The following is a 16,650-nucleotide window of genomic DNA, read 5'->3' as shown; positions in this document are numbered from 1 at the left end:
ATATATTTGAATTCTGGAATGTAATGAGCATGCGCTCATGTTCATTCCTGCTAGTTACGGAAGCAAACAAGATGTCTGCCGTCAGTACCTCCAGAGCTAAGAAAAATGATGTAAGTTTAATGTTCATTTTCATTGATTACTTTTCAGTAGTAATTTACGATATGTTCACTTACCTACATTATTTTCTTTATAGCCGCTGGCGAAAAAAACTCCTGCCAACCCGAAATACAGCCATATCGGACCAACCGTTGATACAGGTGAGAAAGATGCTAAGTTACAGTAGGCCAGTAGCCTACTTGTTTTATTTCGGAGTTTTGACGTTAAGTTTTCATAGTTGTGTATCCGGAATCATAGGGACACGCATCTTAACAAACGATTGTAGTCAACCCTGGTCCCAGAGGTGTACTTTTTTTCCAATGCCAAAACAAATGTCTATTTTTTAAGCATATTATAGGTATTTTTTGTATTATTGTTATTATTATTTTTTGACAGAGTTTCAGGCTCCTGTGATACTGATAGAGGCAAGGCAGACAACAATTAAAACACCGGTTATTATTTAATGCTCTAATATATGCATTAAATCATACTAGGTACTACTTATAATATGTTTAAAGGATATATATATTCAACAGTAAATTGTGCCAATATCTGGACAAATGGTCAAAGATATCAAGCAATTTGATTTCTTTAACTAAAGAATTGAGTCTATCAATATGAGTTGAATTTTAATGTTTTTCATGTGTGAACATTCAACTTTAGTTGCCTTAAACTCAGAAACAGGAATCAGCAAGTGCTCAGCTCCAATAGAATCACAGAGCTCTACAACAGCTGTGCCTAGTTATACTACCTATGACATATACTAGTGAACAAGTCCTATCATATTTGAGGATCCAGCTCTGTTCCATGTATATATTATACTTGCTATATGTTCACCTAATCTGTATTGTACACATGTAAGACGTACCTTACACTTGTACCTGCACCAGACTATATGAATAATTTATTCAAATTAATTCAGTCACAACGATAAATAGTTCATCCCTGTGTATTGTTAAATTCTTTAGTCTGAGATTCAGCTGTGCCTGTAGTCCAGAAATAGCTTACTCTTACCAAATATGTTTGACAACAGTCGATTAGCATTGTAATAAAGTGGATCAGGTATTTTAATCATAGTACAGTTGCTATCCCCCCTCCACCCCACGAGCATCAAACCCCGAAAAAACCCTATAAAAACCTAAATTTCCCATGATCACAGAATTAACATCTGAAAAAATAATAACTTTCCAAGTTCTTCTGAAACAAGTACTGAGAAGGTACCATAGATACAGTACATTGGCTGTATTTATAGAATAAACCTATGCATGAATATGTGTAAGAAAAGACCATCTCCCAGTGTTTAACTATAACTACCTGGTAATGATTAACTCTTGGTATACTCTACCTATTTATTTATTTATTTTTGCTTGAAACAAAATTGTTTCTTCCTACTTTGAATTTAAAGAAAAAAGAAAAAGAAGATTCTTTTAAAAATATCTTTCATTTTAAGAAATTTCTTCTAAAACAAAAAGAGATGTATAAAATGAAAAATGACTGGGGAGAAAATCCTATATTAAAAAGAAAAGTCATAAAATTAGATTTGGAATGTACTCTGATATAATATGAGTTTTTCTGAACATATGAGGCTTCTTCTGGGCAGTATATTCTCTTCATTGATGTCAATGAACCACAAACACACAAGTTTTATAACTATCTTAAATAGGCTATGAAATGAAAATTGCTACAGCCATTTAACACAAAACAGTCTTCAAAAAGTCATTGTTTTTTACTCTTTGACTTTGAAGAGATAATGAAAATTGCTTCCATGCTGAATCAAAAATGCAAATTCACATACTGGTCATCAGATTGCCTCAAGAAGCATTTATCCTACAGTATATCGATTGTATTTTCCTAAGAACATGTCCACCATGGGTAAATTGACACATTCTGTTTTACACTGAAAAATATTGATTTCCTATACATCGTTCGTAGCCTCATAGGCCACTTTTTATCAAATTCGCCCTCATTACATGTAAATTGTAACTGCCATCGTCCAAATATTTTATTAATGTTATGTTGTTAAATATAAATACTGCAAGCTTGCTTCACATTAGAAAGTGAGTTTTGTGTGTGTCAAACTTCATTATCAGCTTCTCTAATAGATAAAACTAACCTCTTTGGAAGTTTGGACAGTAAGTATAGGGAAGAGAACTAAATGCAGTCCAATGGCAGAGGAACACAGGGCAAATAAAGGAAATAGTGTACAGAAATGTTAACCAAATTTGGAATTTAGGAGGCCAAGATGACTCAGCAGTGTTAAATAAAAACTGTGGTCTACATGTTGGCTCGACATGAATAAAGAAAACAGGGGTACATTTTATAAAGATTTTTATGACATAAATGATGCCTGTTCTTAGCTCTTTATTTGCTCATTTAATATTCTGATGTACTATTTTCAACATTGATCTCAGAAGTCAAGAACGGTTGAGCTCCTGTGCTCCAATGTAATTTACTAATTTTAGATATTAATTATCAAAAGTAAAATTTTCATCATTAGTACAGATGAATTGTCTCCCTTCTATTGTAATATGTACAGTCTCTGGCTACATTAGCAGGATACTAATACATTGTATAAGAATTTAAAAAATAAATGTGATATCAGTATAACCTTAAATATGATATGTAATTTTTGTGGTTGTTGATCAATAAAATGTCCCATACATTTATATATATATTTACTTTTTTTTAAACTTTTGCCATCACATAGCTATTATATAATAAAATCAACTGATTTGAAGAACAAAAGAAGGAACTGTATTACCCTTGCAGGAAAGATTTGTGTAGTAATGTGTACTAACAAGCACATTGTATTTGTGATTTATGTGACCTAGGTGTTCACTGAAGTAAAAACTGTTCTTTTTCAGGAGCAAGTATAACCAAATACATGGCCAAGATTGAGGATATGAGAAAAAGTAAGTAAAGCAAACATCTTACCCTGGAATTTTCACTACAGTATGTAGAAATACCATTTTCTTACCAGTTAACATTCAAATAATGCTGACATTGTTTTAATTATTAATACAAAACTGCTATATTTGCTTGTCAGAGGCTGATTTTTTTTTTATAAAACAAATATCAGTTTTTTCATGTATTATGTTCGTTTTGAGAGTTCACCACTTTGCAGGCATAAAAATAATTTAAACAAAATGATTATTGATATGTTTGAACACAGTAAGGTAAAACTTTGATTTGTTCAAAAATTCTTTCATCAATTTGAAATTTGAAATTTACTACAGATGTCCTATAAAAGATAAAGACGAATTTGTTCTACAACATTGAGTGCTGAAATCTTGATGCAACTTCAAAGTTAATTCTAGCCAATATTGGTAGCCCTGAAATGAAAAGTCACCTGGAATATTAAAACTGGTTGTCATTTAAAGCTTGCTGCTGATTGTAATGTAACTTGTAAAGAATTGTACATGACTTCCAGATCTCGGCAATGGAGTGTCATAGATTATAAGATGGTCAAAATACAGGTCACTTCAGTAAAAAAAAAAACAGTTATCAAACTCAGTAGTATGGTGGTAAACTATTAAAATTTGCCTTTTAATATACGCAAGTAAATCTTTACTAAGGAGTATTTTAATATTGGTACCTGTCTGGTATTGTATGAGTTATGTCCCTTCTATTTGGGATGTCGGCATGATTATGATACCATGTGTTATTGTATCGTTATCCTATTTGAAGTAAATGGTACGATTAAGTGAGCAGACATGATTTTAATTTTCATCATAACACTACATGAAGACGAAATCTAAACAATACCTTATAAAATGTGATTTAAAATAAAATCAATGTTGGGGTATTAAGCATTGCTAAATGCAAAATTAATACAAGAGAATAGATTCTAGAATATACTACAATCTCCCTCTGAAAGTTCTGTTGATATTTACTCATTGACCCCTGAAGTTACATTTGACACATGTTGGAGTAGTTCATTATGAAATTTCAGGGGTGAATGAGTAATTACAATTTGCCTGTACAGCAGAGCATCACTATTCAAAGGGACATCACTCTTCCATTCCTCACTATATTGATATGCTGAAACAACTTTAAGGAATCAATGTCATATACTTATTACCGGTAATGCACTGATTAAGTTAACCAACCCCTGTCAGCTGTGAGGTCTTTATGAAGAACCTCACTGTCCTGATTGTAACAGGATCTATACATGTCAAATATAGTATTACGTTTTACTCTTTATTTGCTTGTTTTGTAATCTTATGCTAGATGCATAGATCCATGCTACCCTTCCATCCATCAATAATTAATTCTTCAAACAGTGTCTTTTTCGGAACTGCTTAATGGAATTTAACCAAATTTGACTGGGAATATTTTAAGGTGGTGATGATTCAAAGTTATATGCCCCAAGTCCAGCAATGGTCACCACTGGTCAGTTGCACTGGTGGTGTGTGCCGCAGTGGCCTGTAATTAGTGGGGGAGGGGAACCGCAGGACAAGCCATCAGGTGTCCAACAAGCATGTTCAAGGTGAGCAATTTGTCACTGGAGCCTACCTCTGGGTCCTCTCATCAAGGTCAATAGGTGCTTAATTTGAGGAAACTTCTGTAATGCGTGAAAAACAATCTCTTAATTACATAATACAGCTATTATGCGTGAATTTGCTCACATTGATTACATTTGACAGCGCTTCAACCGTGTGACAGTGTTCAGTTATAGTCACTGTGAAGGTGGCTGTCTTGGATTGTGTGTTAACTACAAACCAGAAAGCGGAATGAAAATCCAGATTTTTTTATTTTTAAAGGGAGAAAGGTTCAAATAAAAACACACATTTTACTCTTTGATTAAATTCACTGACAAAAATATATTTAAAACAGTTGTAGAGGAAATAAAAACATTGTGTAAAACAATACAATTTATCTTAGCAAAATAGTAAACTTGTATGAGATGAATTTGTTCATAGATGTTTCCCCTGAGTTTATTTATGTAACATAAACAGCTTTTAAATATTTCGTTTTAAGTTATCTTAGATGCCCTCTGGCCTCTGGGCCTCAAGTTTTAAAAAAAATATTTTAATATTTTTTTATAAATATTTTGGGATTGATTTTTACTTTAAAACCTACAGTAATAATTGTGAAGTGCAATGAAAACATCTTGCACATGATCAAAATAAAACTTGAACGTGATTTAAACCTCAGAGAAGTAGATCCTTAAGAACTAGTTGAGTGTATTATAGTTTTGGAATGTAGTGACTTAACTTGTCTTGAGGGACAGTTTGGAGCGAAGGTCGGCTGCTAGGCAGTGTCGTTATTAAAGCCTTGACAATATCCCTTTTATCTTACATTATGTAAGCCAGTTGTTGTGATTTATTGACATTGATAGAGTAACTTGACGACCTAATTCAGCTACCCACTAACTTTACATTTAAAAACTTACTACAATGGATTAATGCTATTACAAAGTATAATACTCTATACCTGGACATCAGATTATGGTTGTTAATCTAGAATTAATTATTTCCCGCCAGAGCAATCAACATGACTCAATCATGTATTATTAAGGTGCACATTTCCCAGGAATTTGTGACTACAACATTGACTGATGGTTTAACAACTGCATGTAAGGATAATAATTTTAAGTTACTAACAGATAAATTATAGAAATCCTCTGATGTTACTTACAGATAAATAATAGAAATCCACTGATGTTACTAACAGATAAATAATAGAAATCCTCTGAATGTTACTAACAGATAAAGTATAGAAATCCTCTGATGTTACTTACAGATAAATAATAGAAATCCTCTGATGTTACTAACAGATAAATTATAGAAATATCCCCTGATGTTACTAACAGATAAATTATAGAAATCCCCTGTGTTACTAACAGATAAAATACAGAAATCCTCTGATGTTACTAACAGATAAATTATAGAAATCCCCTGATGTTACTAACAGATAAAGTATAGAAATCCTCTGAAGTTACTTACAGATAAATAATTGAAATCCTCTGATGTTTCTAACAGATGAATTATAGAAATCCTCTGATCTTACTTACATATAAAGAATAGAAATCCTCTGCTGTTACTAACAGATGAATTATAGAAATCCTCTGAATGTTACTAACAGATGAATTATAGAAATCCTCTGATGTTCCTTACAGATAAATAATAGAAATCCCCTGATGTTACTAAAAGATAAATTATAGAAAGCCCCTGATGTTACTAACAGATAAATAATAGAAATCCTCTGATGTTACTAACAGATAAATTATAGAAAACCCCTTTGTAACTAACAGATAAATTACAGAAATCCTCTGATGTTACTAACAGATAAATTACAGATTACAGAAATCCTCTGATGTTATTAACAGACAAATTATAGAAATATCCCCTGATGTTACTAACAGATAAATTATAGAAATCCTCTGATGTTACTAACAGATAAATTACAGAAATCCTCTGAATGTTACTTACAGATAAATTATAGAAATATCCCCTGATGTTACAAACAGATAAAGTATAGAAATCCTCTGATGTTACTTACAGATAAATAATAGAAATCCTCTGATGTTACTAACAGATAAATTATAGAAATCCCCTGTGTTACTAACAGATAAATTACAGAAATCCTCTGATGTTACTAACAGATAAATTATAGGATAATCCTGATATTATAAGCAGATCTATCAATCAAAGAAACACCCTGATGTTATTAGCAGATCTATAAATTATAGCAATACCCTGATGTTACTTATAGAGAAATGATAAAAATACCCTGTTATTAACAGATAAATTATAGAAATACCCTGATGTTATTAGCAGATCTATAAATTATAGAAATACCCTGATGTTACTTATAGAGAAATGATAGGAATACCCTGTTATTAACAGATAAATTATAGAAATACCCTGTTACTAACAGATAAATTATTGAAATACCCTGTTGGTTCTAGTAAAATATAGAAATACCCTGATGGTACTGGTAAACTACAGAAATACCCTGATGGTACTGGTAGCTATAGAAACACCCTGATGGTACTGGTTATTTATATAAATACCCTGATGGTACTGGTTAACTAAAGGAATACCATAATGCCATTGATGGTACTGGTTATTTATAGAAATACCCTCATGGTACTTTTTAACTATAGAAATACCCTGATAGTACTGTTTTACTATAGAAATACCCTGATTCTACTGGTTATTTATAGAAATACCCCGATGGTACTGGTTAACTAAAGGAATACCATGATGGTACTGGTTAACTATAGAAATACCCTGGTGGTACTGGTGTAGCTATAGAAATACCCTGAGGATACTGGTTAACTATAGAAACACCCTGATGGTACTGGTTAACTATAAAAACACTCTGATGGTACTGATTAACTATAGAAATACCCTGATGGTACTGGTTAACTATAGAAATACCCTGATGGTACTGGTTAACTGTATAAATACCCTGATGGTACTGGTAGCTATAGAAATACCCTGATGGTACTGGTTAACTATAGAAACACCCTGATGGTACTGGTTAACTATAGAAATACCCTCATGGTACTGGTTATTTATAGAAATACCCTGATGGTACTGGTTATTTATAGAAATACCCTCATGGTACTGGTGTAGCTATAGTAATACCCTGAGGGTACTGGTTAACTATAGAAACACTCTGATGGTACTGGTTAACTATATAAATACCCTGATGGTACTGGTTAACTATATAAATACCCTGATGGTACTGGTTAACTATAGAAATACCCTGATGGTACTGGTTAACTATAGAAATACCCTGATGGTACTGGTTAACTATAGAAATACCCTGATGGTACTGGTTAACTATAGAAATACCCTGATGGTACTGGTTAACTATAGAAATACCCTGATGGTACTGGTTAACTATAGAAATACCCTGATGGTACTGGTTAACTATAGAAATACCCTGATGGTACTGGTTAACTATAGAAATACCCTGATGGTACTGGTTATTTATAGAAATACTCTGATGGTACTGGTTATTTATAGAAATACCCTGATGGTACTGGTTAACTATAGAAATACCCTGATGGTACTGGTTGTTTATAGAAATACCCTGATGGTACTGGTTATTTATAGAAATACCCTGATGGTACTGGTTAACTATAGAAACACTCTGATGGTACTGATTATTTATAGAAATACCCCGATGGTACTGGTTAACTAAAGGAATATCATGATGGTACTGGTTATTCATAGAAATACCCTCATGGTACTTATTATTTATAGAAATACCCTGATGGTACTGGTGTAGCTATAGAAATACCCTGAGGGTACTGGTTAACTATAGAAACACCCTGATGGTACTGGTTAACTATAGAAACACTCTGATGGTACTGATTAACTATAGAAATACCCTGATGGTACTGGTTAACTATATATAAATACCCTGATGGTACTGGTTAACTATAGAAATACCCTGATGGTACTGGTAGCTATAGAAACACCCTGATGGTAGTGGTAAACTACAGAAATACCCTGATGGTACTGGTTATTTATAGGAATACCATGATGCCATTGTTGGTACTGGTTATTTATAGAAATACCCTCATGGTACTGGTTAACTACAGAAATACCCTGATAGTACTTGGAGTGTCTTCAGCAATATTGTTTGGCTTTAACAATAGGTTTGCTTTGTTCCTGGCTGTTACATTTGTTTGATTTTGTTACATTCTTTCATTTGCTGAAAATGTCTGATGTTTCTAACCCACATTCAGAAGTAAACAGTACTTGACAACCATCACCTGCTCACACTGCTAAGTAAATGAATTCAGTTTACGCCTGACATGGCCATTCCTTTTACGCTGCAGTTTATCACCATAAATTGTGATAAAGACTTTAAAAGAGTCTCCTTGTGCAAATTGTGTTTATAGGGTGTATTTGTATACTTGAACAGAGGGATGAATGATCGCATGTAAGGTTTATAGAAAATATTTTCATTGTTAAAAAATTTCACTGGAGATTCTGGCCACTTTGATGTGTACATGCATTTCTAAACGTAATCGGTAGCGATTAAGTTTGAATAACAGAATTAATATTTGCTCTGCTATATATAGTTTATTACATTTTCACATCCCTCAGGAGTCTACTTCTGGTATTGAATATTTGTACGTATAAGTATTGAATGAGCTTAAGAGATAATCCGTCATATTCTCCACAGTGTACACACAGCACAGTGAGATTTACACAGACGTATGTATAAGTGTTCTTCGTCCGTAAATCAAGACAGACCTTTATCTCCTTTTTGCACCATTTAATACTTTGAAACATTTTAAAAGCCATACCTTATATTTAAATAAGATATAAAATGCCAGCAGGACTTTTAGCTCATTACTTTCCATTGATATTGGCTATATTATACCTACGAGTAGATTAGGCGTGCTTACCTTGGCTATAACACACAGGTATACGGGCACTCAGCGCTGTTTGTTAGACCGACAGCCTCACTGGTCATTTCAGTGCTGAGAAGTTCAATGCTTTTCTAATTTCTCTTGCTGATTCTGACAAATCTTTAAACATTTGATATCTCAATTTTTCTTGAGTGAGATCTAGAAAACCTCGAATTGCTTCTGTGTGCAGCTACTCGACACAGTAGACTATACATATATAGTGGATCTCCAATTCGGTGTGTATTGGGTGGCTGTTTGCTGAGTACATATTGTTGGGTGAGTGTGGATCCCACCCAGTGTGTACATATTGGGTGGCTGTGGTCTACCTGGATACAGGCTGAATCTCAAATAATAAGGGAAGGTCTTTTTACCAGCTGGCATGGCATAGGATATGTTTGTGTGGGCTGCTGGAAACAATGGTGTTTTCATCTCGTTACTCAACATCAGGATAAATTAAGTCACTAAAACAACAAAATGCCCAAAAAAGGCAATCCGTCTTTCTACAACTCGAGTTATATGACTCCAAGGAAAGCACCTCCCAGGCCAAGAATTTTCAAAGAGGATCGCTTCCGACTTTCAGAAATCTTAAAAGAGGCTGAGAAAGGTTTGTATTTTTTGGACTTAGTGTAAAAAGCGTTTTGTGTAACTTCTTATAAACTTATCTTAGAATTCAGAACGGTAACCCAATGTATATATTCATGTTCAACCAATTGATAGTTACAAAAAAACAACAATAGTTAATTCTATAGATCTTCAGTTTTGGTTTCTTAAGTTTGCAATTTCAAAAGCACTCCACATTTTTAAGAGGACAATGTTGTTAATCAGTGTTTGTCAAAGCCTGCTTTTAGTTGGTACCATTTGGGGAGGGGGGGGGGGAAAGATAAAGTAAAAAACATTAAGTAGTGTTTAGATGGGTAATATTACATGATTACTATATACATTGATCATCAAGGCTGAAGCTGGATATCAGGTTTACCTAGGAGGGAGGTTATATCTGGTTTACCTAGGAGGGAGGTTATATCTGGTTTGTGTTTTAAGTGTATACAATTGAGTGATTCATAATATAGGTTTGTGTTTAGATGTTTTGCTTTGTAGTGTTTGAGATGGGGGCTACATATTTGTTATATGTTTAGATTTTTGGGTGTTTGGTGTTTTAGATAGAGACTACATATACACATTTGGTATATGTTTAGATGGAGACATTTGGTATATGTTTAGATTTTTGGTTGTTTGGTGTTTTAGATAGAGACTACATATACACATTTGGTATATGTTTAGATGGAAACTATGTACACATTTGATATATATGTTCAGTGTTGCTTCTAGGGCGCGGGATCGCGGAATTCCCGCAAAAATATAAAGAACCCCGCTTAAATCAAACCTCAGTGCGGGCCTAATGCCGCAACTCTTTGATAAATCCCCCCTTTCAGACAATCCTTTGCGTTCATTTATTTCTTTCGCGGTTCAATCGTTGTACGATAACAAAGTCGGCCATGTTGTGCAAGAGACCGAAACGTCTTTTGAAATGACAGTTTTCATTGGCTGATTTATTAAAGCTACGCCAATCAGAATGGGGCTCTTAAAATAAACATTCTCGCACGTGCGGCGACCTCGTACTGGACCTACACGAGGTCTAAGGTGAATGTACAGCTTCTAAATGAATATGAAAAGAACACTGTTTGAGTTTAGTTTCACGGCAAACCGCCACCATTTAGACAGGGATGAGAGAGAGGTTACCGACGAATATGAAACCGAAACAGGCGAACCAAACAGTGAAACTGGAGCAGACGATGTCGAGCCCTCCCCTGCCTTGTCACTTCGCTCCTCAGCTGCTGCCTTTGGCAGCAGCACCCCCTATTTCATACTGAAGGGGCCCAAGGCCCCCCATTGGACAAATCCTAGAATCAGCACTGTATGTTTAGATATTTGGTTTGTTACAGGGATTGGGGCTACTTATTTAGATTGTGAGATTAAAGTGCATTCAGATGTTTATATACAATGTATATAATGCTGGATGGAGGGCCACATAGTGTGGTTTGTTTTTAGATGTTTATTTTGAGGTCAACAGTTGTATATTTACATCACCACTGCAAGTTCCTCTATCAGCTTTACCAGAAGCAACTGCATTCATAGAGCTATGAATACAATTTGATCAGTGTCATTTTCAATTTTTTACAACTCCATTCATTCCTTTAAAAATACAGACTATAGCTGTTTTGTTTGGATGTTTGGACTTTTGCTTTTTTGAGGGCTACAATTGTATGATTTATGTTGGGTGTGTTTTATTTTAATTGGGTAACAAATAGATATTTGGTGGGTGTTTGGATGTTTGGTGTGCTAGACAGAGCAGGGTATATATTTAGTGTGTGTTTAGATGTTTGAGTTGGACAGAGCAGGTTTTATGTATTTGGTTTGTGTTCAGAATGTGTTGGACGGAGGTTGTGTTTAGATGTTTGTCGTGTGTTTAGATGTTTGTCGTGTGTTGAGATGTTTGTCGTGTTTTGAGATGTTTGCGTTGGACTGAGGTTGTGTTTATATATTTCGTGTGTGTTTAGATGTTTGGTGCCTATTTAGATGTTTGTCGTGTGTTGAGATGTTTGCGTTGGACGGAGGTTGTGTTTAGATATTTCGTGTGTATTTAGATGTTTGTCGTGTGTTGAGATGTTTGCGTTGGACAGAGGTTATGTTTAGATATTTTTTGTGTGTTTAGATGTTTGGTGTGTATTTAGATGTTTGGTGTGTGTTGAGATTTCTGTCGTGTGTTGAGATGTTTGCGTTGGACAGAGGTTGTGTTTGGAAGTTTGTTACAGTCCTTGGTGACATGACGAGTTAGCATAGTGAGCCTCTGGGACAGCTAGCTTACTGTGATCAATATATCACCTGAAGCCGAGTATAGATCTCCCCGCGGGCTCAGGATGTGTGAATAATTGATTTCAAATTCATGTGCAGCTGACTTCAATTGACAAGGGTCCCTGAATAATGGCAGAATGTTAATCTGATTGTCATTTAATCAAATTCAATTTCCTCAAAATTTGTTTACTCTTTGATATTTTATTATCTTTAGCAACACTTAAAACTCATAACCAATTTCTGATGATACATGTAGGTTCATTTTCAACTTGAAAGAAATAATTTGAAGGTTTTTTTGGTGGTTTTTTTCAAAATTGTATTACATAGTGCAATTTTTTTCATAAATGACTAGATGCATATATATATATACATGAACAGTGTATATCATGAACAAGCTAAACAGTTTCATGTTTCTAGCACATATATAATTATATATATACAATGTACATTTCAACATTTGTGGTGAGCTTTTACACCAAAATTTTAAATCCCAGTGAAGTTCAGTAAATACAATATTCACACAATTAAATAAAGATCTATTATCAGGACACTTTAAATTTGGCCACTGCTGTCATTCCACACATAGCTAATGTAAGAAAAATGCCTAAACAATAAATTAAATTCAAATGATCCTGGTTTTTCTCATTCCAAATAACACAGTTAAACAAAGAGTTTTAAGAAAGACTGTGATGTTCGATAGCTTTAAACTTCCACTTTATGTTGATGTTGCAATTAGTTAAAATTAGAAAAGAATTCTCATAACTTTTGTTGGAATAAATTTAATTGAGAGTTTGTATTATGAGCAATGCTTCCATGTTGGCTTTCAGTCAATATTAAACAATGCTAAAAACCAGACATCAAATTGTGATATATGTATAAGTTTGTTTGCACATTTTGAATGTCAACAGAAACTTTAACATTGATGAACTGTTTGACGGTATCATGAGTGCATGACGTCTAAAAGTGTAGAAACATAATGTAAGCAGTAAGCTATGTTTTGGACCAGAGTCTGTGTAAGTATATACACACTGAGGCTGTTTGAATGGCGACAAGTTTAATTCTGACATGTAATTGAAGGGTTTACATGTTTTTGTTTTTAATCCCATTCATCGCAGTCCCGTTTATAAATATTTGTCATCTACTACTTCAAATAACCAGACTTTGTCCGAATCAGCCCAAAGAACCATTTAAGGGGGGAAATTGTCAATCAGAACAGGTAATTTGGACAGGTGGGATAGAAAGCTTTCATGCTGTGTTATTTATCGTAATGTTATTACATAAGGTGTACTTATTGATTATCCTAGGGTTTCAAGTACATGATGTATTTAGATTAACCTAGATTAAATTGTAGGGAGAACAAATGGTTCTGGTTGGTGACTCTCGATCAGTATGGTGAATTCTTCAGCACGACCATCAAGGTCTTGTGACTTACTGTCATCTTAGCAAAACAGGCTGTTGAAAGTGTATTATATAAAGTAATGATATAATAAAAGGTCATTTTCTACAGGTAAATATTAAAAAGGGATATATAGCTAAGTTGTCATTGTACACAGGTTTAAATTAGAGTGTGATATATATACCTCAGTTGTCATTGTACACAGGGTTATGTTAGAGTGTGATATATACCTAAGTTGTCATTGTACACAGGGTTATGTTAGAGTGTGATATATAGCTAAGTTGTCATACAGGTTTATGTTAAACTCGTGATATATACCTAAATTGTCATTGTATACAGGTTTATGTTAGAGTGTGCTATATAGGTAAGTTGTCATTGTACACAGGTTTATGTTAGAGTGTGATATAAAGCTAAGTTGTCATTGTATACAAGTTTATGTTAAAGTGTGATATATACCTAAGTTGTCATTGTACACAGGTTTATGTTAGAGTGTGATATATAGCTAAGTTGTCATTGTACACAGGGTTATGTTAGATTGTGATATATACCTAAGTTGTCATACAGGTTTATGTTAAACTCGTGATATATACCTAAGTTGTCATTGTACACAGGTTTATGTTAGAGTGTGATATATACCTAAGTTGTCATTGTATACAGGGTTATGTTAGAGTGTGATATATAGCTAAGTTGTCATTGTATACAGGTTTATGTTAGAGTGTGATATATACCTAAGTTGTCATTGTATACAGGTTTATGTTAGAGTGTGATATATACCTAAGTTGTCATTGTATACAGGTTTATGTTAGAGTGTGATATATACCTAAGTTGTCATTGTATACAGGTTTATGTTAGAGTGTGATATATACCTAAGTTGTCATTGTATACAGGTTTATGTTAGAGTGTGATATATACCTAAGTTGTCATTGTATACAGGTTTATGTTAGAGTGTGATATATACCTAAGTTGTCATTGTATACAGGTTTATGTTAGAGTGTGATATATACCTAAGTTGTCATTGTATACAGGTTTATGTTAGAGTGTGATATATACCTAAGTTGTCATTGTATACAGGTTTATGTTAGAGTGTGATATATACCTAAGTTGTCATTGTATACAGGTTTATGTTAGAGTGTGATATATACCTAAGTTGTCATTGTATACAGGTTTATGTTAGAGTGTGATATATACCTAAGTTGTCATTGTATACAGGTTTATGTTAGAGTGTGATATATACCTAAGTTGTCATTGTATACAGGTTTATGTTAGAGTGTGATATATACCTAAGTTGTCATTGTATACAGGTTTATGTTAGAGTGTGATATATACCTAAGTTGTCATTGTATACAGGTTTATGTTAGAGTGTGATATATACCTAAGTTGTCATTGTATACAGGTTTATGTTAGAGTGTGATATATACCTAAGTTGTCATTGTATACAGGTTTATGTTAGAGTGTGATATATACCTAAGTTGTCATTGTATACAGGTTTATGTTAGAGTGTGATATATACCTAAGTTGTCATTGTATACAGGTTTATGTTAGAGTGTGATATATACCTAAGTTGTCATTGTATACAGGTTTATGTTAGAGTGTGATATATACCTAAGTTGTCATTGTATACAGGTTTATGTTAGAGTGTGATATATACCTAAGTTGTCATTGTATACAGGTTTATGTTAGAGTGTGATATATACCTAAGTTGTCATTGTATACAGGTTTATGTTAGAGTGTGATATATACCTAAGTTGTCATTGTATACAGGTTTATGTTAGAGTGTGATATATACCTAAGTTGTCATTGTGTACAGGTTTATGTTAGAGTGTGATATATACCTAAGTTGTCATTGTACACAGGGTTATGTTAGAGTGTGATATATCCCTAAGTTGTCATTGTATACATGGTTATTTTAGAGTGTGATATACACCTAAGTTGTCATTGTGTACAGGTTTATGTTAGAGTGTGATATAAAGTTGTCATTGTATACAGGTTTATGTTAGAGTGTGATATATACCTAAGTTGTCATAGTGTACAGGTTTATGTTAGAGGGTGATATATACCTAAGTTGTCATACAGGTTTATGTTAAACTCTTGATATATACCTAAGTTGTCATTGTACACAGGTTTATGTTAGAGTGTGCTATATAGCTAAGTTGTCATTGTACACAGGTTTATGTTAGAGTGTGCTATATAGCTAAGTTGTCAATGTACACAGGTTTATGTTAGAGTGTGGTATATACCTAAGTTGTCATTGTACACGGGTTTATGTTAGAGTGTGATATATAGCTAAGTTGTCATTGTATACAGGTTTATGTTAGAGTGTGATATATACCTAAGTTGTCATACAGGTTTATGTTAAGCTCGTGATATATACCTAAGTTGTCATTGTACACAGGTTTATGTTAGAGTATGATATATACTTAAGTTGTCATTGTACACAGGTTTATGTTAGAGTGTGATATATAGCTAAGTTGTCAATGTACACAGGTTTATGTTAGAGTGTGCTATATACCTAAGTTGTCATTGTACATAGGTTTATGTTAAACTCGTGATTTATACCTAAGTTGTCATTGTACACAGGTTTATGTTAGAGTGTGATATATACCTAAGTTGTCATTGTACACAGGTTGATGTTAGAGTGTGATATATACCTAATTAATAAGTTATCATTGTATACAGGTTTATGTAAACGTGTGTAGCATGGTGTTGTATGCATTGTAAACCAATGTTACATACAAAAGGTTGGTCTGACTGATTTTGGGAACTTCATAGGGCAAAAGTTTGTGTGTAAGTAAAGGGGGAGGGGAGGGATAAAAAGGAAACAGACAACCCTCCTTTATTCTTTTTATCGAACATCTCCACTTTTTACATCTTAAGAAAAAAAAAGTTGTAAACTATAAAAAGAGTTGGGGGGGGGGGGGGGGGGGGT

At 33.6% G+C, this 16,650-nt stretch overlaps 1 protein-coding gene across 2 annotated transcripts in view; it reads left to right on the top strand.

The window, feature by feature from the left end:
* Positions 1-53: 53 nt before the first annotated feature.
* LOC110447652 (centrosomal protein of 41 kDa-like) overlaps positions 54-16,650 on the top strand; it is a 46,983-nt gene continuing 30,386 nt past the window's right edge. The window contains exons 1-3 of one of the 2 annotated variants that reach the window (XM_021493494.1): positions 54-110; positions 194-257; positions 2,961-3,008. In XM_021493494.1, the coding sequence (XP_021349169.1) occupies positions 72-110; positions 194-257; positions 2,961-3,008 (151 nt within the window). In that variant the 5' untranslated portion in view covers positions 54-71. Of the gene's footprint in view, positions 111-193; positions 258-2,960; positions 3,009-9,496; positions 10,083-16,650 lie in introns of those variants that run through there. The other variant, XM_021493495.1, reaches the window with a different exon arrangement.

This window comes from Mizuhopecten yessoensis, unplaced genomic scaffold (assembly GCF_002113885.1).
Source record: "Mizuhopecten yessoensis strain PY_sf001 unplaced genomic scaffold, ASM211388v2 scaffold3555, whole genome shotgun sequence".
Classification (NCBI taxonomy): domain Eukaryota; kingdom Metazoa; phylum Mollusca; class Bivalvia; order Pectinida; family Pectinidae; genus Mizuhopecten; species Mizuhopecten yessoensis.
Note: the sequence above shows the minus strand (reverse complement) of the source record. Positions and strands in the feature narration are given on the sequence as shown.